The sequence below is a fragment of the Balaenoptera ricei genome, chromosome 14 (genome assembly GCF_028023285.1).
Source record: "Balaenoptera ricei isolate mBalRic1 chromosome 14, mBalRic1.hap2, whole genome shotgun sequence".
NCBI classification, from domain to species: domain Eukaryota; kingdom Metazoa; phylum Chordata; class Mammalia; order Artiodactyla; family Balaenopteridae; genus Balaenoptera; species Balaenoptera ricei.
The window spans coordinates 35913910-35937468 of NC_082652.1; the positions used below are offsets into that span (position 1 = coordinate 35913910).

The 23559-nt window shown below is 46.7% G+C and overlaps 1 protein-coding gene across 5 annotated transcripts in view; it reads left to right on the forward strand.

Annotated features, from left to right (window-relative positions):
- Positions 1-19932, forward strand: part of LPIN2 (lipin 2) — an 82716-nt gene extending 62784 nt beyond the window's left edge. For 4 of the 5 annotated variants that reach the window (XM_059895517.1, XM_059895515.1, XM_059895513.1 and 1 more), the window contains exons 5-21: positions 74-181; positions 809-932; positions 1435-1747; positions 4583-4717; positions 4873-4972; positions 7849-8036; positions 9787-9880; positions 12236-12305; positions 13021-13110; positions 13842-13924; positions 14982-15126; positions 16053-16201; positions 16744-16830; positions 17798-17950; positions 18248-18362; positions 18981-19084; positions 19385-19932. In XM_059895517.1, coding sequence (XP_059751500.1) covers positions 74-181; positions 809-932; positions 1435-1747; positions 4583-4717; positions 4873-4972; positions 7849-8036; positions 9787-9880; positions 12236-12305; positions 13021-13110; positions 13842-13924; positions 14982-15126; positions 16053-16201; positions 16744-16830; positions 17798-17950; positions 18248-18362; positions 18981-19084; positions 19385-19529 — 2203 coding nt within the window. In that variant the 3' untranslated portion in view covers positions 19530-19932. The remainder of the gene's footprint in view (positions 1-73; positions 182-808; positions 933-1434; positions 1748-4582; positions 4718-4872; positions 4973-7848; positions 8037-9786; positions 9881-12235; positions 12306-13020; positions 13111-13841; positions 13925-14981; positions 15127-16052; positions 16202-16743; positions 16831-17797; positions 17951-18247; positions 18363-18980; positions 19085-19384) is intronic. The other variant, XM_059895516.1, reaches the window with a different exon arrangement.
- Positions 19933-23559: the final 3627 nt, after the last annotated feature.

Genomic DNA, 23559 nt, shown 5'->3' on the forward strand with positions numbered 1-23559 from the left:
GGGGATATTTTAAAGCTGACATAGATGTCATTGTTTTGTCTGTCTCTTTTTTTTTTTTTCCCCCCTTTCACAGAGGATCTTCAAATGCTTCCTTAAAGGAAGAAGAATATAAGGAGCCTCTGCTTTTCCATTCTGGAGACCACTACCCCTTATCTGATGGAGATTGGTCCCCCTTAGACAAGTAAGTATTCTTGAAATTTCTCCGTTTCTTAAAGAAAGGATATACTGATAGCTTTTCTGTTATTCGACATGATGATATTTCCACGTCTCTCATACAGAAGAGGAACTGAATGTGTGCTTTTAACACAAATTTAGACCTTTCCCCTCAATAATTATTTTGTTCCTAAACTTGATCTGACTTACTCTCAGAGTTGGCCAGTGTAGACCTGTATCATCAGCATAGAATTTGACCCTCTGCAACTCTTTTTCGTGTCAACTACTAACTGTAACTGTGGTTAATACTGTGAAGAAACGTGCAGTCACACTTTGTGTTCAAATCCAGTTTCTCTCTGTATTATGTTAACCCATCTTTCCATGCATTTTCTCTGCTATAAATTACCTTTCTCATTGATTTCTTGTGAGAATCAAGTGGGATAATGCATATTATTGAGGACCCGGCAAGTCCACAATAAATGCTAGTTGGCATTGTTTTTATTATTATTAAAGAGCTCAAGTGGAAAAGTAGCCTTTATATCTGCGGGTGAAATTGATATATTCAAACTTACATTTCTTTTCATCTGTTGAGCTTGGCAAGAATGAGGTTCCTGACTTATTAGAGTCATCACATTTCTTTGTCCTGTGTTTGCAGCCCCTACTCCCCGGCGGCGTGTCCTAAGAGCGACTCAGAGCTGGAGGTGAAACCCGCCGGGAGCCTGCTCAGATCCGAGTCCCACATGGAGTGGACGTGGGGAGGGTTCCCAGAGTCCACCAAGGTAGAGGGTTCGCCGGCCTGCAGAGTTGAGGACGAGTTCACAGGAATATAAGTGGTGGTGGTGCCCTCGTGTGGTCGCATAAGCGAAGCTGAGTTAACATCTCTGATAACGTTTGTGCTATATTTATAGCGGAAGGAATCCAACATTATTTTGTGTGTTCCTATTTCATAAATAATGTTGATTGTTAACATTTTAATCAGGAAAATTTTTTAAGTTCCTAAAGGAAACTAAAATTTCCACTGAAATTTTAAAATAGGAAATTGATTACGAAAGCTTTTTTGCCAGCTCAGGGTGAAAGAAGAAAGAATTGGAAAGATGCATTTCCTGAGAGGAAAAAAAAATGTTTAGACCCTCTAGTTTTTTTTAAATACACATTTTGCTTATTTATGTGATCTCATTGAGATTTGACTGCGCACAGTAACAAACTGCCCACAACGTTTGTTACGTTGTTAACAAACACCTTTGACAGTAGTTTAATTTCTAAACAATTCGCCTGTTTCAGGTCAGCAAAAGAGAGAGATCTAGGACAGCTATGATTACTCCATCAGAAAATACCCATTTTCGGGTAATTCCCAGCGAGGACAACCTCCTAAGTGAAGTTGAGAAGGATGCTTCTGTGGGGGAGACGGTCTGTACCATCGTGAAGCCCAAGCCCCGGGCCCCAGGGAAGCAGAGGAGTGGAGCAGCCTTGGCATCAGGGCCTCGGGAGCCCCCCGAGGGGTCAGACGCCCACCACCCTCCTCCCCCGTCCTTCGCCGAGGCACCCTCAGAAGCTAAACCAGCCGCTAAAGTCGACTCACCCTCAAAGAAAAGAGGTAATTGGTGGTTTGATTTGGCCTCTGCTGCCCCAAATCTACGTGGTAAATTTCTCCAGGGTTTCAGGTAATACTCGGGGGCTGCCTTTGTGTCTGTGCTCTTGACTGGGACCTGCCACGCTCGGGGGGGGGGGGCTCAGGCGCCCCTGGAGGCAACTCTGACCTCCTCCCTCTCCCGGCCGTGGCTGCTCAGGCCCCTGAGAAGCGTTTATTGAAAAACTTATGAAAGCGTTAAAATCAGTTAATGACTAAAGTTAACCCCTTTAGTGACTAGGTGTGTCAACAACGTGAAGTAGACTCCTAAACAGTTATGTTTAACAGAAAAAATTAGACTAGAGAGATGCTTACACCTGAAACATCTGGCTAGTTGAGGCCAAACTAAGTACTTTTGTTGCAGTAATATGGGCCCTATATAAATGCACACTGATTACTAGTGTGTGTCCTCTTCTTTTGATTGTTGATTGGAATCCTCTAACAGCTAGAAGACAGGGTGCAGCTCCTGGCGCAACAGCTCTCACTTTTGGAAAGTAGTTGACATCATCAGAACGTTCTTACTGTTGAAAAGTATAGTTATCCATTGATACTGGATACAGTGTATCTGAACACTGGCTTTGGGCCTATTTTTAGGGAAGTAAAACCTTCCCTAAAAATACTCAGTTGTCACATAGAGCCAAATACCTACTTCACTTTTCAAAAAATGCCAGCACCATAAGTTAGATGATCATAAACTGACTTAATAGCCACTACAGGTGTGGACCTTCAGGGTCACTCAGAAACCGTTTATTTAAAATAAAAGAATATGACTGTCAGGGGTGTTTGTGGCCACATGTGCTCACCCGGCTGGTGAGGAACTCGGTACCTGCTTCTTCCTAGCTCAGCGCATCTTCTCAGACCACGTGTGCTACTCTGAGAACTGCTAAGGGGGCATCCCGTGTTCCGGTTTTAGTCCAGGGAATAATGACCCCTGTTCTCGGCACACAGGGCAGGAACTGACTGGAGAGAGAACACCGCGTGGTGGTTTCCACCATGGATTTGGCCTCATTCTTTTTCCCCCCCCAACTTTTTATTATAAAAAGTTTAATTCACATTTGCTTTGTCTCTCCACTCACACACATACAGTTTTTTATTTTAAGCCATTTGAAAACAAGTTGCAGGCATGATGACATTTCACACTCAAGACACACCTTCTAAGGCTAAAACATCCTCTGCATAACCACGGTTCCACTGTCATCTTGAATGCATATTCATGTTCCCCAGATGTACCTAGAATAGCTTTTTAACTGTTTGGTTTGGGTTTTTTTTCCCTCAAACCAAGATCTCATCAGGGTTTTACATGTTGCATTTGGTTTTTGTGTTTAATCTTTTTTGTTTAGAACAGCTCGTGTGCTTGTGCACACACGAGCACACACACGCACACACCCGCCACTACCACTCTTTCCCCCTCTGCACCCATGATACTGACCTTTTGAAGAGCCCAGGCTATTGTCTTGTGTACTTACTTTCTCACAGTCTGGATGTATCTTGATTGTTTTTTCAAGGTGACGTTCCCATATTTCCTTAAACTGGAACTTAAGTCTTTAACATTAAAAAAAAAAAAAAAGTAAAAATAAACAAGTGAAACTAAGTTTACTAATGTATTCTATCTAAAGCAGTAAATTCAAAACTGCTTATAGTTTGAATATAGTTGAGTATTATAGTTTTAACAAGTAATTAATATAGAAGTTATGGAGATACTTTACATTTTTTATAGTAAGCCTTGGAAAGCTGGTATGTGTTTTTCCTTTTTTGTTTTTTTCTTTAACATCATTGTTCATCGGATATATACAAATTAAAACCAGAATGACCAAAATAAAAATAGTAGCACCATCAAATGTTGGTGAGGAAGCAGAGACATTGGATCATAATTTCGGGAAAATATACCAGACAAGTGAAAATTACGTTCACACAAAAACCTGTACAGTAATTTTAATAGCAGATTTATACTTAATAGTCTCAAACTAGAAACAACCCAGATGTCCTTTGAATGGTGAATGGTTAAGCAACCTGTTATAAGTACTTCATACCTTCATACCATGAAATACTAAGGGAAAAAAAGGAACAAACTAGTGATAATACGCAAGAACTTGGATGAATCTGAGGAAATTATGATGAGCAAAGAAAGCAAGCCAATGTCAAAAAGTTACATATTGTATGATTCTATTTATATAACATGCTTGAAATTACCAAGTTAGAGAAGGGAAGAACAGATTAGCGGCCGCCGGGGGTTAGCAGTGAGGTGGGGGAGGGAACAAGAGAGAAGTGGGTAGAGCTGTAAACGCTCGCAGCAGGATCTATGAGGTGACAGTATTTTATATTGACTGGGATGGTGGACGCATGAAGTGCACGTGTTGAAATAGCATAGAACTAAAGATAAACGCGCACACGCTTCTCGCGTTTTACAGGCCTCACTCAGGTTAGGTCAGGTCACGTGCCCAGCAGCCGCGCGTGGCAGTGATGAGTGGGCAGCACAGCTCTAGAGGCGTGATTGGATTTGGGATCAATGTTCTTTATTTTTTGACTTGAAGATGCTCCCTACTGCATCTCATCATGTCCCACTATGAGATGCTAACCGTGATCCTGTGTCGAAGGCGTTGGCTGCCAGGTTTGCCCGTGGTGTGAGGGGTCCTGCCCTCCGCAGGCACCGAGCAAGCACCCTGTCCCCCGCAAGCCTCCCCTCGTGGCTTTAGAATGATGGCCTCTTTCTCAATGCTGGTGGTCACGTCAGGTTCGGGTTCGGTCTCCTTTGTTCGTGCTGTAAATATAATAAACGTTAACCTTCAAGTGTAAACGATTTAGGGCCCAGGATTATTCACGTGAGAGCAGGTGAAAGAATGCGTGACTCAGCGCGTGTTTATTGGGCGGCTGTCAGGAGTGCGACCCTGACGCCCTCTTCCATTCGCATGGATGCTGAGAACCCACACAGGGAAAGAGGTTAGTTGACACCTTTAAAAATACAACGAAATTCCAATCACGGTCTGTTTTATTACTTGCAAACTTTTGTTTTCTTGCAGAGTTGTAAATGAAGAATAACCAAGTTCTCATCTCCAATTTTTTTTTTTTTTTTTTTTTTTTTTTTACAAAACCAGGTGTCCACAAGAGAAGCCAACACCAGGGACCTGATGATATTTACCTGGATGACCTAAAGGCACTAGAACCTGAGGTTGCAGCTCTCTATTTCCCCAAAAGGTAGTGGATTTTATATTGAAGAGTGGGCAGCTCTGAAATATTCTCCATGTTTCTAGAGCAAAGCATTCTGTCTGAGAAAAAGGAGCAAGGGGATGGTATCCTTTAGCTAAGTTGGATGATTGCTTCAGATTTTGGAAAATTCAGAAATTGTGCATGTGTTGTTTTGAGTATAGTGATTTGAAGTTAATAATTTACCTATTTATGAAAATATTTTCAATACAGTAAGAAGGTAAGGTGCACTAGTGAAGCCTACATAAGGGCCTGACATTGGACGTGACTTCAGTTTAGCACCTCCTGTTCATTAGCATTTGTTTCCTTTACTATGTGTTTTAAAGGTAAAATATCTTTGTTCAGAGATGCTTTACAAAGGAGGCCTCCACTCTTCAGTGAGTCTACGCTTGCAGTCCTGGGTCTGGTGGGGCCCCTTCCAGGGCCTGTGCACCCCTGGAGCTCAGCTCTCGGCTCCCCCTGGCACCCCCTCCCCCTTCTCCTCCGTGGGTCTCACCTTGGAATAACACTGAGATCTCAGCAGCGATAGACTTGCGCTGTTTTCCCAAGGTCACTTCCATTCTTGGGGAAATTCCATGATAATACTCTATCTATGATTATAAAAAACAGTTTACTTTTCTCGTGAGAAGTATGGTTTGAATATACTGAGCCATAGTCACACATAATTAAACACTTTTAGGTAAATTATTGAAAAGCATGTCTTAAGTTTTTATTTAAAATAGAAAGATGGGATTGAAAAGAAGATACTTAAATTTTTACAGATATTTTTGGAAGATCCTTAAAACTCCTTCCTAGCTTTCTGCCCTACATTTGTCTCCAAGTATCCACTTCTTTTGAAGTAATAGCTGGGTTTTTAAGGTGAGAGAACTGAAAACTGGTCCTTTTTTTTTTTTTTTCCCAATAAGAAAGTTAAAATGTAAGCTGTCTTAAAATTATCTCTTTGTTTCCAATCTCCCAGTCCTTAATCATTTATTTACACTGGGATTCCTAAGACAGATTTCTTAGTTTTCCTTTTAAAAAACGGGGAAGCGTGACTACTGCAGTGGGGCCTCCCAGTGCTGTTATAACTTCACCATCTGGGGCCCTTGCCATTCACCAAGCAGGCCTCTTACCTCAGAAGCTGGTTGTTTCTTGAGACATTCATAAACATTTAGAGACAGTGAGATTATTGAAATGCTCGTAAGCATTTGTTTTATCATCGTGACCATTGCCGTCTTGACTGAATAGCCAGTATTTGTAATTAGAGCTCAACTTTACCCTAAATCACATCAGTCTCATGGGTTTGGCGGCCTGTTGAGTCAGGTGGGTCCTCTGTATTTAAGTGGTGGCGTCGGTGAGGGTCACACCAGCTGCTCTGACTGATAAAACTCAAGACCTTGGTGGCTTGACCACAGCAGTTTATTTCTTGCTCACGTGATGCTGTTCTAGTACTGGTGTTTGGTGGGAGGCCTTGCACACAGGGGCTCAGGAGCACAAGCTCCTTCCATCCTGAGACTCCACCGTGCCCTCCGGGGCCTCAGCGGGGAAAGGAGAGGATCACACGGGGCAGTTTATTCAGGGGCCCAGCTTGGGAAGGACACAGCACACGCCTTCTGTCCACATGGACAGCTCAGTCATCTGATCAAGTGGCCACACGTGACTGCAGGGGGACCTAGCCGTGTGCCTAGGAGGTTGAAGACAAGGGTGTTTGTGTTTTACCCCAGGGGTCGGCCTGCACTGGGACCCCAGCATAACAGCACGTTTTGCTGCTTTATGTGGCTTTGGCTTCTTCACCATTTTCAGTGAGGAACACATTCTGTTGATACGACTGATCTCAATATTGTGATATGTGTGTACATTGCTCTTTAGGAGAGAGAATTCCCAAAAACCTGATTCCCAGAAACCTAAAGTTTTCTTCAAAGGCTCAAATACAAAACGTGATCATGTTCGAAACTGCTTTATATTTATGACATATCTGTACTCTGCTGCCACCTACTGTTCAAATTTCAGATTTTTTCCTAAAGATCATATAACTTCACTGGATAGCATACATTCATATACTGGCTTTTTTTTAAAAAAAGTAAAAGAATTTGAAAATTCTAGAACAGTATTTCAATGTGACATTGAAATAGAGCCGTAAACATTCATGACTAAGAGACTTACGGCGCCATTTCCTTGGGTTTTTTTTCTCTCAAACTTAACGCTCCATTACAGAAAGTTTCCTTTAGGATCAGCTTCTAAAACCTAGTTTCTGTGCCTTATTTAGAAAAGTGAAAATATTGAATACCCTCGACTTTGGTTCTGGAGCTCACTAGTGTAAGAACAGCTTATTTCTGGTTTCTCAGTACATTTCTTTCTTGAGGTGTGTCTAGGCTCCTGAGAATTTTCACTTGGTTAATTACTTTGTTCTATTTTGTGAAGTAACAGACGATTTAGAAAAGCCTTGTTTTTAAAAATAATACAACCTTGGGCTACAGCATTTTCTACAGGATGTATATAGCACTGCAGCTTTTTCTAGAAAGTTAAGATCAAAAGGTTTTCAAACATCAGATTTTTCTTAATTACTCTGTCATTTTCATCATACAGATGTAAATAAATGCTTATAACTCTTTTACCCCTTTAAGTCAGAACGGCCATCTTTGAAAAGTTTGCATTATTGTGAATGACGGTAGTGATGTTTGTGACGTGTTCACTGTATTCAGGTAATTCCTCAGCAGTGCTATTAGGTTATTTTAGTGTCATCTGTGATAGGGTTCTCAGCACTCCCTAAGGAAAGCCGCGTCCGATGCCAGGTCAGCCTGCTCCTATTCAAAGCGCCCGGGGAGCCCCGTGGTTGGAAAGCTGGGAACGCGGGCAGTTGTGCGAAGGCCCATGCTTTTCTCCCGCAGCGAGTCGGAGCCCGGCTCCAGGCAGTGGCCCGAGGCCGACACGCTCTCTGGCTCCCAGTCCCCACAGTCTGTGGGCAGCGCGGCTGCCGACAGCGGCACCGAGTGCCTCTCGGACTCTGCCATGGACCTGCCCGACGTCACCCTGTCCCTCTGCGGCGGCCTCAGTGAGAACGGAGAGATTTCTAAAGGTAGGCCAGCAGCCACGCCTGCCCCGCTGAGAAGGCGGCCTCAAGCCGTTGTGGGAATCCAGCTCGCGGGGTCTTGTGCAGGTCACTGGGGTCCCCCTCTGCTGTCGGACTCTTGGCCCTTCACTTAGGTACCTCGTGTTGGGGTGACGCCACAGGTAAGTGGGTGGGAGAGGGCACGTGTCTGGGGCCGAGGTCTCGGGCGGCCCGCCTGCTGGGCGGCCGGGGTCAGCGCAGCTCTGGCCACCGTCTCTTCTGTAAGGTTGTTGGAAGAACAGTTGTGGGACTGGGGCCTGGCTGCCCCGAGCCTGAGACAGGAGAGGAGGGCCTGAGGCCGCCAAATTGATTGTCTTCTGAGTAGATGGATGTTTCTGGCTAAAGGTAGAAGGGATTACTTTCTGTCTCGTCTTGAGAGTTGGTCCAGGAGAGTAAAGGTGCTCAAGACAAGGGAGCTTCTTAGCGGGGCCGGTTTGGACGACTCTGCTGTGGCTTGAGCAGCCGTGTGTACATCTGTCCCAAGTTCTTTGGCCTTTCTGGTTTTCCCTCCTTTTGTAAACTGAACTTTTCTTAACGTTTTCTCAGTTTGGCTAGTGGCCCCTGATGGACTTTCCTCTAAGGAAAGATTTTCTTTTTACAACTGACATCATCCTTCATCTTCTGCATGTGGCAGGCCAGGCACCCTGAGCCTCACGTCTGTGCTTCCCTGAATCTTCTTTTTCTTAGGGTCACGGGGTGATCACTGTGCCTCTTTTCCACCTCTTAATTCTATTTGTTTGTTTTACTTTTTGCTAGAAATTAAGAGCGTGTTATTATGGCCAGTGGTTCCTTCTAGGGACAGAGTTAAATAGGTCACATTTTAATTATAATCCTCATAAGCCTCCACTTTAAAAAATATAGGTGGAGGAGGGGATATACAATTTATATAAACGATAGAATTTATACTTAAAAAGAATATTGTTCACTTAGGTAGAGTTTGTCATTGGGGGAGACAGAAATGGCCAGTAAAAGTAATAAATACACAGATTGCCAGGAGGAACAACCCCAGGGAGAATTGTCTCTGTTGGCCTGCATTAGAGCGCAGGGTTGCGATCAGCATACAGAAATTCATGCACAGTTCTCGTTTATTCTGCAAGAGCTTGGCATTTATTTCTTGATGAGACCCTACGCCAAATTCTGGTGTGTGTTTGGTTTTTTTCCTCCAAGCATTGTAAAATGTTTTGATTGTTTTTTCTAACGTAGCTTGTACTTGTGCACTTAACGCTGTAAGACCCCCACGAGTATTCCCCAGTTATGCAGTCTCTCCTGCTTAGAAGAACGAAGCTCACAGTTTTCACTGGTTATGGAGTGGAGTGTGTGCACGTCTGTGCCTTCGTATCTTCCTCCCTCTCGCCACATCTGTAATCTGTTTTCCTAGGAGTCCTGGTTTATCCCTTTCTCCCGTTTTTCTTTGGTTGGTTGGTTGGTTTTTGGTTTGGGGTTTTGTTTTTTCCCATCTGCGGGAGGAGTGGTAGCAGAGGGGGAGTAGAAAAGAAGTGTACTTTCTTGTCCTGGGAAAAAAAAACCCTCAAGTGTCTGACATTTGCTTTTGATGCATATTGAAAAGTTAGTTGTTGGGTTTTTTGTTTGTTTGTTTTAAAGGACTTTTTTTTTATCTTTATAGTCCTTTCAGTGTAGAGAGTATTGTGATAATCTCATATGGGTATTTATTTATGTAATCTCTAACCAAATGGATAATTATTGTTTTACACTGCAGAGAAATTTATGGAGCATATCATTACTTACCATGAATTTGCAGAAAACCCTGGACTTATAGACAATCCCAACCTTGTAATACGGATATATAACCGGTAAATACTCTTGCTTTTGTAATTATTAAATACTCTTGCAGGTTTTTTTCCCCAAGTGCTGTTTTTAACCATTACAGTCTTTCTCGCTATAAAATATGCATTTCACATAAACGGGCTAATGGGCAGTGGAGTGACTGTGAAGTGAAGGTAAAGCCTCAGCTTTATTTTCAAATGATGTGTTGAAATGCTACTCTCTTTTATATTGGGTGGGCCAAAAAGTGCTTTCGGTTTTTTAAGTAAAATTAAAGGCACATTTTTCATTTTCACCAAAACTTTATTAAACAACGTATTCACCCTTTTTTTTTTTTTTTTTTTTTTTTTTTTTTTTTTTTATTTATTTATTTATTTATTTTTGGCTGTGTTGGGTCTTCGGTTCGTGCGAGGGCTTTCTCCAGTTGCGGCAAGCGGGGGCCACCCTTCATCGCGGTGCGGGGACCGCTCTTCATCGCGGTGCGCGGGCCTTTCACTATCGCGGCCCCTCCCGTTGCGGGGCACAGGCTCCAGACGCGCAGGCTCAGCAGTTGTGGCTCACGGGCCCAGCCACTCCGTGGCATGTGGGATCTTCCCAGACCAGGGCTCGAACCCGCGTCCCCTGCATTAGCAGGCAGACTCTCAACCACTGCGCCACCAGGGAAGCCCATATTCACCCTTTTGTTCCACTACTTTCTGCCATTTTTCAGGCAACTTTGTAATTCCATCTTCCCAAAACTTATCTTTTTTGAGCAAAGAACTGTTCCAGGTGCCTTTTACAGTCTTCCAGGGAATTGAAATTTTCTTCCGTTAAGAGAATTTTGTAAAGACCTATAAATACATGGAAATCTGAAGGTGCAGTGTCTGATGAATGTGGCAGATGAATCAGAACTTCCCAGCCAAGCTGTAACAGTTTTTGCCGGTCATCAAAGAAACATGCGGTCGGTCTTGTGTTATCCTGATGGAAGATTACGCGTTTTCTGTTGACTGATTCTGGTCGCTTTTCGTCAAGTGCCGCTTTCAGTTGGTCTAATTGGGAGAGGTGCTTGTTGGAATTAATCATTTGGTTTTCCAGAAGGAGCTCATAATAGAGGACTCCCTTCCAACCCCACCATATACACAACATCACCTTCTTTGGATGAAGACTGGCCTTTGGTGTGGTTGGTGGTGGTTCGTTTCGCTTGCCCCACGCTCTCTTCCGTTCCACATTGTTGTACAGTATCCACTTTTCATCACCCATCACAATTTGCTTTAAAAACGGAACGTTTTCATTACATTTCAGTAGAGAATCACATGCAGAAATATGGTCAAGAAGGTTTTTTTCCCTTAACTTATGTGGAACCCAAACATCAAAGCGATTCACATAACCAGGCTGGTGCAAATGATTTTCATACTCATATTTTGAGTACGTCAGCTATCTCCCATGTGGTATAACGTTGATTGTTCTCAATTATGGTTTTGGTTTGATCGCTGTCAACTTCAGCTGGTCTACCCTGACTGTGGAGCATCATCCAGCGAAAATCTCCAGCACGAAACTTCACAAACCACTTTTGAAACGTTCAATCAGTCACAGCACCTTCTCCATACACTGCACAAATCTTTTTGTGTGTTTCAGTTGCATTTTTACCTTTCTTGAAATCATAAAGCATATGCTGAAAATGTTGCTTTTTTCTTCCATCTTTAGTGTTAAAATGGCTACACAAAAATTCACCAATTTTGATGTCTGTCTTTCTTTCTTTCAAATTTAAGTATTTATTTTTGGCTGCGTTGGGTCTTCGTTGCTGCGTGCGGGCTTTCTCTAGTTGCAGCGAGTGGGGGCTACTCTTCGTTGTGGTGTGTGGGCTTCTCATTGCGGTGGCTTCTCTTGTTGCGGAGCACGGGCTCTAGGTGCGTGGGCTTCAGTAGTTGTGGCGTGCAGGCTCAGTAGTTGTGGCTCACGAGCTCTAGAGCGCAGGCTCAGTAGTTGTGGCGCACGGACTTTGTTGCTCCTCAGCATGTGGGATCTTCCTGGACCAGGGATCAAACCCGTGTCCCCTGCATTGGCAGGCGGGTGCTTAACCACTGCGCCACCAGGGAAACCCCATAAGTCTTTTTTTAAATGCATGCTGATGTGACACCTGTCACAATACAATCTAATAAAATTGTTTCAAATGAAGTTAAAGACAACTGAGTGCTACTAGAGCCATCCTACGGAAAAAACCGAGCAAACCTTTTGGCCCACCCAAAGTTTGGCTTGAAGTTTGGCTTGAAGCAAAGATTACTTATGTGGCAAGCAACTGAGCTGATCATCTTTTCATTGGAGAGAATAAGGCATTTTATGTGGTGTTTCTCCCTCCCGCCCTCTCCTCTCTTGTGTGACGGCCTTGCACGGTTTTACTCTCACAGGTACTACAACTGGGCGCTGGCGGCTCCCATGATCCTCAGCCTGCAGGTCTTCCAGAAGAGCTTACCTAAGGTGAGTTGCTCCGCTGTGTTTCGCCCCCTCAGAGGTATCTACAGCATGTAGTGCTTCGAAAAATCCGGGTGTGCATATTTCTAAACTGGGTACTGTTCAGTTTTATTTAATATTCTAAAATTAATATTACCACTCAAATTATCTCATACCCCAAAGTGTAGGAAATTAGCTGGGCTGCCATATCTTTGCCATTTTTACTAGATATTTATACCGGTTTCTGATGGTATATAAAGGTTGAGAGATTTTACTAAATGTTAGTTAAATATAGAATAAATGAAAACATTTCCTCCCATTAATGTGGAAAGAAGCAGCAAGAAGAGGGTGATGGGGCCACCAGAAGCGTGGCATGGGTGTGATCCATTCAGCTTGTGGTTAAAAAGTCTGTTATGTAGAACCTAAAGCTTTGCTTTGAATCTGTCCACCAAGACGACATCATCAGCCTAGCTGGTCCTCATAACTCACGAGAACCACATTTCCCAAGGGTAGAGAAATGAGAGCAGGCTGCCTGCCAGCCCCTAAGAGGGCTGCTCCTACGTAGCCAGACCACCCAATCTCATACCACAGAACTGCCACAAAAGAGGACACGGTCCGTCTTTCAGAGGAGTCTGGGAGGTGTGGAAAGCGTTGCTCACCGTCCTGTACGTTAATGGTTGAAAGGAGTCGAGTGCCTTGTGACTGACAGATGGCTAGACTCACCTGTGTTGATTGTTTTCAGGCCACAGTTGAGTCCTGGGTCAAAGATAAGATGCCAAAGAAATCTGGTCGCTGGTGGTTTTGGCGTAAGAGAGAGAGCATAACCAAACAGGTAACTGAGCTGGAGGTAGTCCTTTCCATGGGCTGAAAAGAAGTGAATCTTTGGTTTATTCAAAAAAAAACCTTTTTGCCAAGCACAAGTCAAGTTGGGCCACATAATCCTCTTTTAATAATAGTAGTCACCATGTTTGAACAGTTACGTGTGCAAGTCTGATGCTAGGTGCTTCACATGCATTACCTCTCACCTTTACTGCAGCCCAGCAGTATAGGTGTTTGGATTCCTGTTTTACAGGTGAGGAAACTGGAGCACGAGGAGGTGATATAACTTGACTGAGGGCACATAACTGGTGAGGGCTGGAGCTGGGGTGTGACCTTAAGTCTACGCCCAGAGCTTATGCCCTTTCCACCGCGCTGCGTCACCAGATGGAAGCCAGAGCTTGCCACCTTCCCCCGCTGGAGGGTGGGGCATCAGTCCCCTCTGTTCTGCAGGTCCAGCATCCCTGCCATGCACCTAGTTGTATTATACTGTGTGACTGAGCTGGTGCTCTCTCAACAACTCCTGCCCCTGACTTTGTGGCGGCAGCTTTTTGCACAAACAGCATATGACTTCTCTCTCAGGTTTCCGTCCTTTTGGCTCAAACTAGAGGAAGTTTGTTTCTTAAGCGTTTTTAAGTTGTGGATTCAGAAAGCGGTTTTGCTCGTTCCTGGAGAGAGCTACTGATGAATTTTTGCTTGACCGTAGGGGGAGAACTGCACATTGTCATTGTTATCTTGCCGTTCCAGCTGCCAGAGACCAAGGAAGGGAAATCGGAGGAGCCGCCACCCATAGACCGGCCGTCGAGCGCGAAGGAGCCGGCCAGTGGCAGGTGGGGGCCCCCGGTCTCTCCAGGCTCCCCCGCCTCGGCCATTGCATTCAAGCTGATGTTGGCCGTTTTGTTTAATTCTTAGTCAGAAATGTCTTTGTCCTGTGGACGTGTATGACAGTCGGTGGCTTCCTGCTGCTGCTCAGTTAGCAGATGATAACTTCCGCTTTTCTTTAAAAAATATCATCAGCTTCGGGACTTCCCTGGCGGTCCAGTGTTAGGACTCAGCACTCTCACTGCTGGGGCCCCGGGTTCAGTCCCTGGTCAGGGAACCAAGATCCCGCAAGCCATGCCGTGTAGCGTGGCCAAATGTGTGTGTGTGTGTGTGTGTGTGTGTGTGTGTGTGTGTGTGTGTATGTACTATCTCATCAGCTTAGAGTAAATATACTCCTCACTGCTTCCCGAGTACCTTGCTCCTGTCCCGGAGCCGTGGACTCGGATGCCCTGAAATGCAGGCCTTTGGGAAGCAGATGTTGCGCAATTGTGAGATGTGCCGTCCCGGGTGCCCTGCTCCCTGGCTGTCAGGCACAGCAGGGGAGACGTAACAGGATCTGAGTTGGGCGTGGGTCCCTTCCATTTCTTGGAAGGAGTAGAGCCGCCTTAGACGTGTGGATTGGCTGCCCCGAGGGGAGGTGCTGCCCTGTTTCTTCCCCCATCAGGTTCTTTTCTCTTCCCGTTCTCTAAACACAGGTTTATCTGTCTTCTTGCTCTTTACCCTCTTTTGAAAGGACTGTATAAAATCTTGTTAGTTTCTTAAATCACTAAGAAAGATTCTAAAGATGTGTATCTTTAGAAACATACATATATATCCCTTTCAACAAGAATCAGTGGACCTAGTAGCATTCACTGGTTGTAGCAGAAAATGGCCAGTCACAGTGGGCGAGTCACCGCCGGCCAGTCGTAGAGGGAGGAGAGGGATACGCCGGTGTGGACCCTGGGTCTGGGGAAGGGCTCCTCCTAGAATGGATGTGGGATCTCTTTCTCTTCTTGATCCTAAATGAAAAGCTGTCGTCTGTAAAACGTCCTGCTGCCTCTTCAGTAACGGGGTTGTGTTGAACAGGCCGGCTGAGGAAGACTCATCGAGTGACGAGGGGTCCCAGGAGCTGGAAGAATCCATCCAAGTGGACCCCATCCCTACGGAGCCGCCGAGCCACAGCAGCACCACCTCCTATAAGAAGTCTCTTCGTCTGTCCTCAGACCAGATCGTGAGTTGCATGTGGTCTGGGTGGATCCAAGTCACATGAGCTCAGTAACTGTTTAACTCGACGGGTCTCCTCTCCTGTCCACCTGTCCCCAAGCCTTACACACGCGGCCCAACGTGTGGTCGTGGAAATGCTCACATACGTCCGGGAGAGCAGCGTCCCTCACACCGGGACCACCAGGACCACCTGAGGACCTGCAGCACGCTTCCTCCTCCTCCAGCCCCGGGCCTCCCACCTCCGTGTCTGGGAGTGAACCAGGGCATCTGTGTTGTCAGCCTGTTTCCAGGATGAATCTTATACATTTGGCCCGGCACTGGGCCACACACTGTCTTTTAGGAGCCACAGCCATAGGGAAATGACGTTTTCTTACTTGGATGCATTTTCCCCCTTCCTGTTTATTTCCCGCTCCCTGACTACCACCCATTTTCAATATGAAATTGTCCTGCTGTGCTCCAGGGCAGTCCCGGGTACAGAGGAAAAGGTTGGCGGTGGTGGGGGTGGGGTGGTGGTTGTGATCAGAAAAGTGCCTGGCACCTAACACATGGTTCAGGCAGTGGCTCGTGTGAGCCACGGGCGCAGCCCTGGGCCATCCTTCCTGAGCTGGGGTCCCAAAACGCTGCTGCTGGTTTGGGGAATGTTCAGATTCTGTTCCAAAACTGTGTTTTCTGCTGATTTTCTTTGCTTTTTTTTTTGTTAACAGTTACTATGTCTTGTGTATTTCCGTCCATTCTTTCTGTGTTCACACACACACATTTATATATTTAAGAGGCTGGGATCCTTTTTCACGTAACATTGTGTCATAAGCAATTTCTCTGACCACGTATTCCTGGCAAGTGTGACTTAATTGTTGCATGTAATTCCATCAAAGTGATGTGCCATGAATTTTAAAAAGTCTCTGATTTTGTTTATTCTTATACTTTTTATAAAAGGCAAAACTGAAGCTCCAAGACGGCCCAAATGACGTCGTGTTTAGCATTACAACCCAGTATCAAGGCACCTGCCGCTGTGCGGGGACCATTTACCTGTGGGACTGGAACGACAAGGTCATCATTTCTGACATCGACGGGACGATAACCAAGTAAGCAGGAGCCTTGGGGTGACAGGGAAGGGCGCCCAGCTCAGTGTGTGGTAGACGGGGGGTGGGTCCCTCACCTGGGCAACCAGCCACCATCAGGAGAGTTTTTAAACTATACACACTGAGACGTCCTGAGTGCGGTCCCCACAGAATCATGTTATGGAGGGAGGAAATAGGTGGGACTGTACAGACGTAACGTCAAAAATAACACTTGGGGAATTCCTTGGAGGCCCAGTGGTTACGAGTGCGGTGGCCCAGGTTCAGTTCCTGGTTGGGGAACTGAGAATCCCGCAGGCCGTACAGCGCAGCCAAAAAAAATAATAATAATGATAACTTCGGGGAGGATTTAGTTATTTGGTTTTCAAATTCTGGTATGGGGGGGAGGAAGAAGCTGTTGAGATTAGGGAGGAGAAAAACAGGATGTGTGGTTGTCAATTCCCTCATGTCTGATGGCTCTTCTGGAAGCTCCTGGTGGGGTCCTTGTCTCCTGTGCACAGGCCAAGGAAACCGCCTTTGGGGATTGTCCCCCCTTTCTGTCCTCTTAGGTCTGATGCTTTAGGACAGATCCTTCCACAGCTGGGTAAAGACTGGACTCATCAGGGTATCGCAAAGCTCTACCATTCCATCAACGAGTAGGTATCCCGACCCACGTGTCTGGTGAGCTAGAATTTTGCTTGAACTGTAGGAAGAGAGTGTTCATCAGCCAGCCCACAGAAATCTTGTTCATGAGCCAGCTGTTCCCGCTCTCCTTTCCCACCCCTTCCTAGAGCCTCACGCAGGGGAAAGTGTGAGCCACCGTCTGTGGGACAGGGGCTCTGTGCCTGGCATGGTATGCGCTCTTAGGCGTGGTAACCTCGTCATCTTGTTTTCACAGGGCTGTGGGTTGTAGGCACGGCCTGTGTCTATAATCATAGCTGTACTTGGGGGTTTTAGCTGTAATTTAACAAGAGAGCCAATTTTCAGTTTTGGTTTTTTGAGTATTTTTAATTGTATTTCTTGAAGTAGGTAATACATGCATGCATGGGGGAATCAATTTACCATGGGGTCCTCTCTGTCAGAGTACTTTTTTTGTGAGAAAATAGTGCCGTGGCCTTTGTGGGATCCCAGTACCTATGAGTTAAGTTTATCTGCAGAATTACAGTGTCTTAAGCACAAGTTGAAAATGTCATAATATGAAAATTATGAGTATGTCAGTTACCCAGGTAAAGTTTTGCTCCTTGTTTTATAGAATGATTTGCATTCTGGAAATTGCCTATACAAGTAAAATTCTTTGTATCTTTCATCTATAACAGATCGTTTAAAGATAACCTCAAATTTTTGTCTGTTTTGTAATTTGGCTTCCATGGACCAGATGCTGAAGCTATATCATTACTTGTAAATTTAGCATAATCCCTAGTTGCCTGTACCTCCATTTTCCCCCCATGGTGTTTTTGATGGAATGGTGAGATCTTTATAATCCTAACAATTTTTCTATTAAATTTAAGAATTTGATTTTCATAGTAAATGAGAGGAACTTTATTTGGGCCTTTAAAAAGAAAAACACATTTTTTCCCCCTTTAGCCAAAGCACACGGGCTAAACAGGACGCGTTCTCTTTCAGGAATGGCTACAAGTTCCTATACTGCTCCGCCCGCGCCATCGGCATGGCCGACATGACCCGCGGCTACCTGCACTGGGTCAACGACAAGGGCACGATCCTGCCCCGCGGCCCCCTGATGCTGTCCCCCAGCAGCCTGTTCTCCGCCTTCCACAGGTGCCTCTGTGTGCGTATGCGTGCGTGTGCGTGCACCTGCGCGCACACGGGGGCCTGACGCGACTGTATCTGTTGCGGAGCTTCTGCATCTTGGTTCCGTATGGTTCTAACTCACACATAGCTCACCTGGTCTGTGTCAGACACGGTTGAGAAGTCAGGTTGGCAAAGAAGGAGAAAGATACTGGTTATGAAGGATTAAAAAAATTGGGTGGTTGTGAGCACTATAAAATCTTTTTAGGACCACATACCAAGGAAAACTACCATTTTGGATTTGGTGATTGTATTTTCTTCTCCTAGGGAAGTAATAGAAAAGAAACCAGAGAAGTTCAAAATTGAGTGTCTAAATGATATCAAGAATCTCTTTGCCCCGTCTAAGCAGCCCTTCTATGCGGCCTTTGGAAACCGTCCAAATGTAAGTGTGTCTTCTGGGCTACACGTTCGGATGCGGTGTGTGAAAGTCAGAGGAGTGTACTTTTAGGGTATAGCCCTGTGTTAATTCTCAGACCAGTTGTATAGGCACAATGAATGTCTGTTCTGCTGAGTAGGCTTTCACTTTGTCTTTGTAAATTTTCTCCAGCGGTTGGGAAGGGCCTGTCAGAGGAGATGTGCCCCAGAAGGTAGGTGTGTGACAAAGGGCACGCCCTCTGTCTCTGTGGCTTCAGTTCCATTTCCTCAAGCAGTTCCGACTCATGTTCTGAGTGATTCTAAGCCGAGCCTTGGATTCGCCCCAGAACCAGGTCTCGAGGGCCCCCCTTGATTACCGCTTCCCCTCTCCTACTCCGGGGCCCCTGGCGTCTCCATGGCGTCCAAGTTTTCTGGCTTCCCGAGCGCCCTCTGCGGTGGCTCCGCTCTTCAGTTTGTGTGTGTCTAAAGCTCGGCTCCAGCGGCAAAGCTGCGCCGCGCCAGCTCCATGTGATGATTTCCATACGCTGTCTCCTGTCAAGGCGATTCTTCTGGCTCGCAGGAACCGCAGGACTGTCTCCTCATTTCTTTGCTCCGTAATCACCCTGCCCCGTGTTTTCTGCTGCAGGATGTCTACGCTTACACACAAGTTGGAGTTCCAGACTGCAGGATCTTCACCGTGAACCCCAAGGGTGAGCTGATACAAGAAAGGACCAAAGGAAACAAGTCATCGTAAGTGCGTTCCCACTTCTCAGCCTGGAGCCCTGCAGCCAGGGGCCAAGAATCAGAACTGCACCTGCCTTTGGAGGCTTTCCCCTCTGCCGGGGTATCTTCTCCTCTGCCGTAGCTGTTGGGGGAATTGCTGAGGAGCCTAGACTTTGAAGAGGGAGGTGGTGCCCTGAGAAGGAGGCCTGTCTGGGATCCTTCCCATCTGGGGAATCTGAGTAACTGGCTGCACAACCGACAGTTTGTGCTCGCAGATCAACTGATGAGTAACAGCTGGTGTGTTTCCTCCCCAATTCCTCCTGCCAGGTATCACAGACTGAGCGAGCTCGTGGAACACGTGTTCCCACTTCTCAACAAGGAACAGAACTCTGCCTTTCCCTGCCCGGAGTTCAGCTCCTTCTGCTACTGGCGAGACCCGATCCCTGAGGTGGACCTGGACGACCTGGCCTGAGGCCGCACCTCCAGCAGGAGGCCCTCCGTCGCTCACCTCGCAGCAAGGGAAGGTGACCAGCCCTTCTGCTGGACAGAGGACATGGGGTCCCCTCCCGGCCGCAGGTGTGGGACAAGACGTGCCGACAGTCGGGCACCAGCAGGGACGGGAAAGCTGCTGGGGCTGGACCGCCTTCCCCCTTCCCCCTCCCGGGCCCTGAGGGGCTGCTGTGGGGTGCCGCGGCCAGAGCCGCGAGGGGAGCTTGGCCCTGAGGACGGAGGCCTGGGCTCCTGTCACTGGCCAGTCCTCCCACGCGCTCTGTGTTGTGTGCTGGGTGCTCCTTTAATTGCATAATTTAAAAAGAAGAAAAAAGAAGCTAAGAGTGGACCAAAACGTTGCACAAAGTAAAGTATTCTAATTTCCACTGGGCAGTTGAGAGTGTTTCTCTCTAAAAAGGAGGGCTTACTTCAGGGGATCAGGGTCCAGTTGGTGATGTTGGTCCAAACCGCCCATGCACATTTCTTCTGTGGGCTCCTCCCTCCCTGCTCCACGGAAACGGGACGCTTGCTCGGGCCCCAGGGTGACAAACGTGGGCTTCGGGGGAACATGAGGTCCTTATATCATTGCCTTCTCACCTGTGACTATTCCACGGTGGGGATCTGAACTGAGGTGTCGTGTCTCAGACCGGAAGGAAGGAGCAGGTCTTGCAGGATGTATGCGATGCCCGTAAGAGCCGTCCTAGCAGCAGGAGTTGGTTAAACGGCAAGGAACAGCTCTGTTCTCAGGGGGGCCTTGGAAATGCAGGTGGGCACTTGTGACGGGTCCTGGGAAGGGTCCGTTCTCCGTCCCCCTGCCTGCAGCCCAGTGTCCCAGCCTGATTGTGACGAGCTCTTGTCAGACCCGAGCAGGCCGCCCCAGGGAAGGGGGGTTCTGTCCACAAGCCTCTGCAGAGCTGTGGGCACGAGCCTGCAGAGGTGAGGCTGGGTGTGGACAGTCCCCTTGGTGTTAAAATCGAGAGAACTGTTAGAGAGGAGGCTTTCCTGGGACCAGCAGTGCCCACACACAGCCCTGCGCTGGGTGAGAAAGCAGTGAGCAGGTTCCAGGGCGGAGGGTGGGCGCCCAATGGGAATACTGTAGAGCAGTGCAGACACAGCCCCCGGCCCCCATGGTTTCCCTTCCCACCTGTGCTTTCCCTGTGCTGGTTTGGCAGGGGGCACATCTCCTTGTAGTTTGCTCCACTGAAATAATAACTGATCTAGAGCTGGGGAAATGGGGGCAGTTATTTTCCAGAGTGGAGAGTTGAAAGTCCCTGACTCAATTGAGCCGTGTTTCCCAGTGCTGTTGGGTGCAGGGACGATGGCACCGTCCCCGGAATGCAGCTCTCAGTGGCAGAGGCTGGCGGAGCCACATATGCTTCCTCCGGTGCAAACCGTCCCACCGTGAATAGCTCAAGGACTCATCATTTAAAGAATTTATTTATGTACCGGGTCAGGGAAAGTAGGTTGTGTTTGCATGAAGTTCTGCCCAGTTAGTGAAATCAATTCCTCGTACGGTGGCCCTGCAGTTACTTCATCTCATAGATGCCATCGGCCTGTCGCCCCACGTTTGCTGTAGGCAGTTACCCTGAGCTTCGTAGGGCTTTGCTATGTGCGGTACGGAAATCTTGATAACACACCTTCTGTAGTCCTTTGTTGGCTGTCCTTTAAAGAGTTTCTGACTAGACACTTTCTTTTTCTCGATAAGCTCTTCTCTCTGGACACAGGGGCATCTTAGAGGGTCGAACCTGGGAACCCAGGTCTCCCGGCCCTGCACTGAGGGTGGCTGACCCCTCTGCCCAGGGGCCATCAGCACTAGACTTTGTCATTTTGTCACCGCAGACTGATCCAGTGGGTACCTATGCTAATTAACCTGAGTCTTTTTCCTTATTTAAAGGAGTCCCTCTTGCTGAAAGTAGATGATTACTATTACTATAGTGTTAAGAAAGTATGAAGTTTGTGCTGAAAATCCATTGCCATTTGGTACAAATGACATTTGTTCTTTCTGTGAAAGAGAGATGCCCTCGAGTGTGTGTGTACACAGACCCTTCTGATGGGAGCTGAGGAAGGAGCAGCGGCCTCTCGCTGCCTTCGGGGACGGGCAGCATCCCAGGGGGCCGGTGGGGGGGGCCGAGGTGGACCGGGCTCCCCTAATCACTCTCCGCTGCTCCACTGGTGAAATGGCTGTGGCCCCTTTCCCTCTTTCCCGTCCAACCTGACTTGAATATCTGCCTTGGTGTCCGCGTGCTGAAGCTTGTATGGCTGTAGTGTTGACATCTGTATCTCTGCAGGGCTTACGAAGTGCACGCGTGGGCCCAGAGCATGCAGACTTGGCCCACGTGTCAGTATCGTGTTTGCTGTGCTTTAAAACATCTGCATAGTTTTCAACTGGAAAAAGAAAAAACTTACTAGTGTGATGTCATGAAATGAAAGCTGTTGACAATCTAGGAACAAGAGCCAGCTAACCAGCCGGAAAGTACTCATGCCTTTGGCTGCACATGGCCCTTCTGGAGTGTGTCCTTGAAGCTGCAGGCAAGACCTGAAGAAACGGGCAGAGAGTAAACTCTCATGTTTTTCAAGTTGGTGAAAACAGACTCTCCCAGGGAATTTCATCATCTTTTCAAGTATCATCATAGTTACTCTGGGAAGCCTTGTTTTCCTCTGTTTTAGGGAAGGCTGGGTTTAATGAAACTGGTTAAAGATTGAGTTTTTGTTTAAGTGCTCTTTCCAGGTGAAAACTACTTTTTTGGTTTGTTTTAAAGGTAAGAAAGGGAAGGGAAAACTTTACTCTTTTAATTTAATCATTACGTTCAGTCTGTGATGACATACTTGATTATTAGGCACAGCAGTGCCACTAACAAGTTTTTTAAGTTGTCAGAAATTAATTGTAAACATCAGTTCAGTACTTAGTTTATGGCAAAGACAAGCTGTCTTAAGATAAATGGCTCATATTTTGGTGCAGTGTTTGATGTTCAAAACAAAATGGTACAACAATAAACAAATGTAAACTGAATGCATCTGACTGTCTCCTTCAGAGGACATTAAATCCTCTTCTCTAAACTCTTGCCAGAAATTTTTAATTTCCATAAATTAGCATTTTGATCTTTGCTGACACTTAAATTTGTGTATAGAAAGGACTTCTTTTTTGGTGCTTGTTTTTATAAAACCTGACTCCAGAGTGAGGCTACACCCACAGGAACTAACCTCTCTTGCTTTGTAGGTTCTGCCAGGCAGTGATCCATTCATATGTGATTTCTAGGGGAGTATCCCTGGCATCCTCCAGGCTGCTTCCTCCGCCGCCCCTCAGCCCTTCAGGGGTCCCCTGAGCGCCTTGCATTAAACCCTTCCTCTGGGTGAATACTACTTAGCCGTCCTGATGTTTTCATCAGCTGTTAGGAGAGTCAAAGTGATCTTGGATCAAAAACCACACCCCCCATGTGATGTTATTTGAGTATCTTTATCCCCTAGACGGCTAAGCACACACTGAGCCTGCCGAGCGCGAGAGCCCGTGTCCACCATGGCCCCGCTGCGCCACCAGACTGCGCTGTCCTTCCCCGTTGATGGGACGGGACAGGGACAGCGCGCGTGGATGTTTAGGAAGTGGGTGTGGATGCGTGTAAAGCCATGTTTCACTTGTCTCTGATCACAGATACTTCTTTCCTTTCAAACTGCAAATTGTGAGAAATAACTCAAGATGATAGGGTCACTGAGAAAGGTTAATGCACTAACACGGGAGTGACGTCAAATGAAGTTTGCACTGATTTGCCGTCTTTACCGCTGGTCGTCTATCGTTTTTCACCATTTAAGCGTCAGGCCATTTGCTGATGTTAGATGTGGGGGCATAACGTCCCGGTCCTGTCTCTGCTTCTCTCGGGGGGGGGGGGGGCGCCCTGACCTTCTTTCCAGCAGCCCCTTGTTTCAGAAGTTGTAACCTTGTGCCTGATTGCAGTCCAGGGGCCTGGTCCGCGCGTCTCACTCCCAGGCTCACAGCGCCGGGCCGCTGACATCTGGAGGAG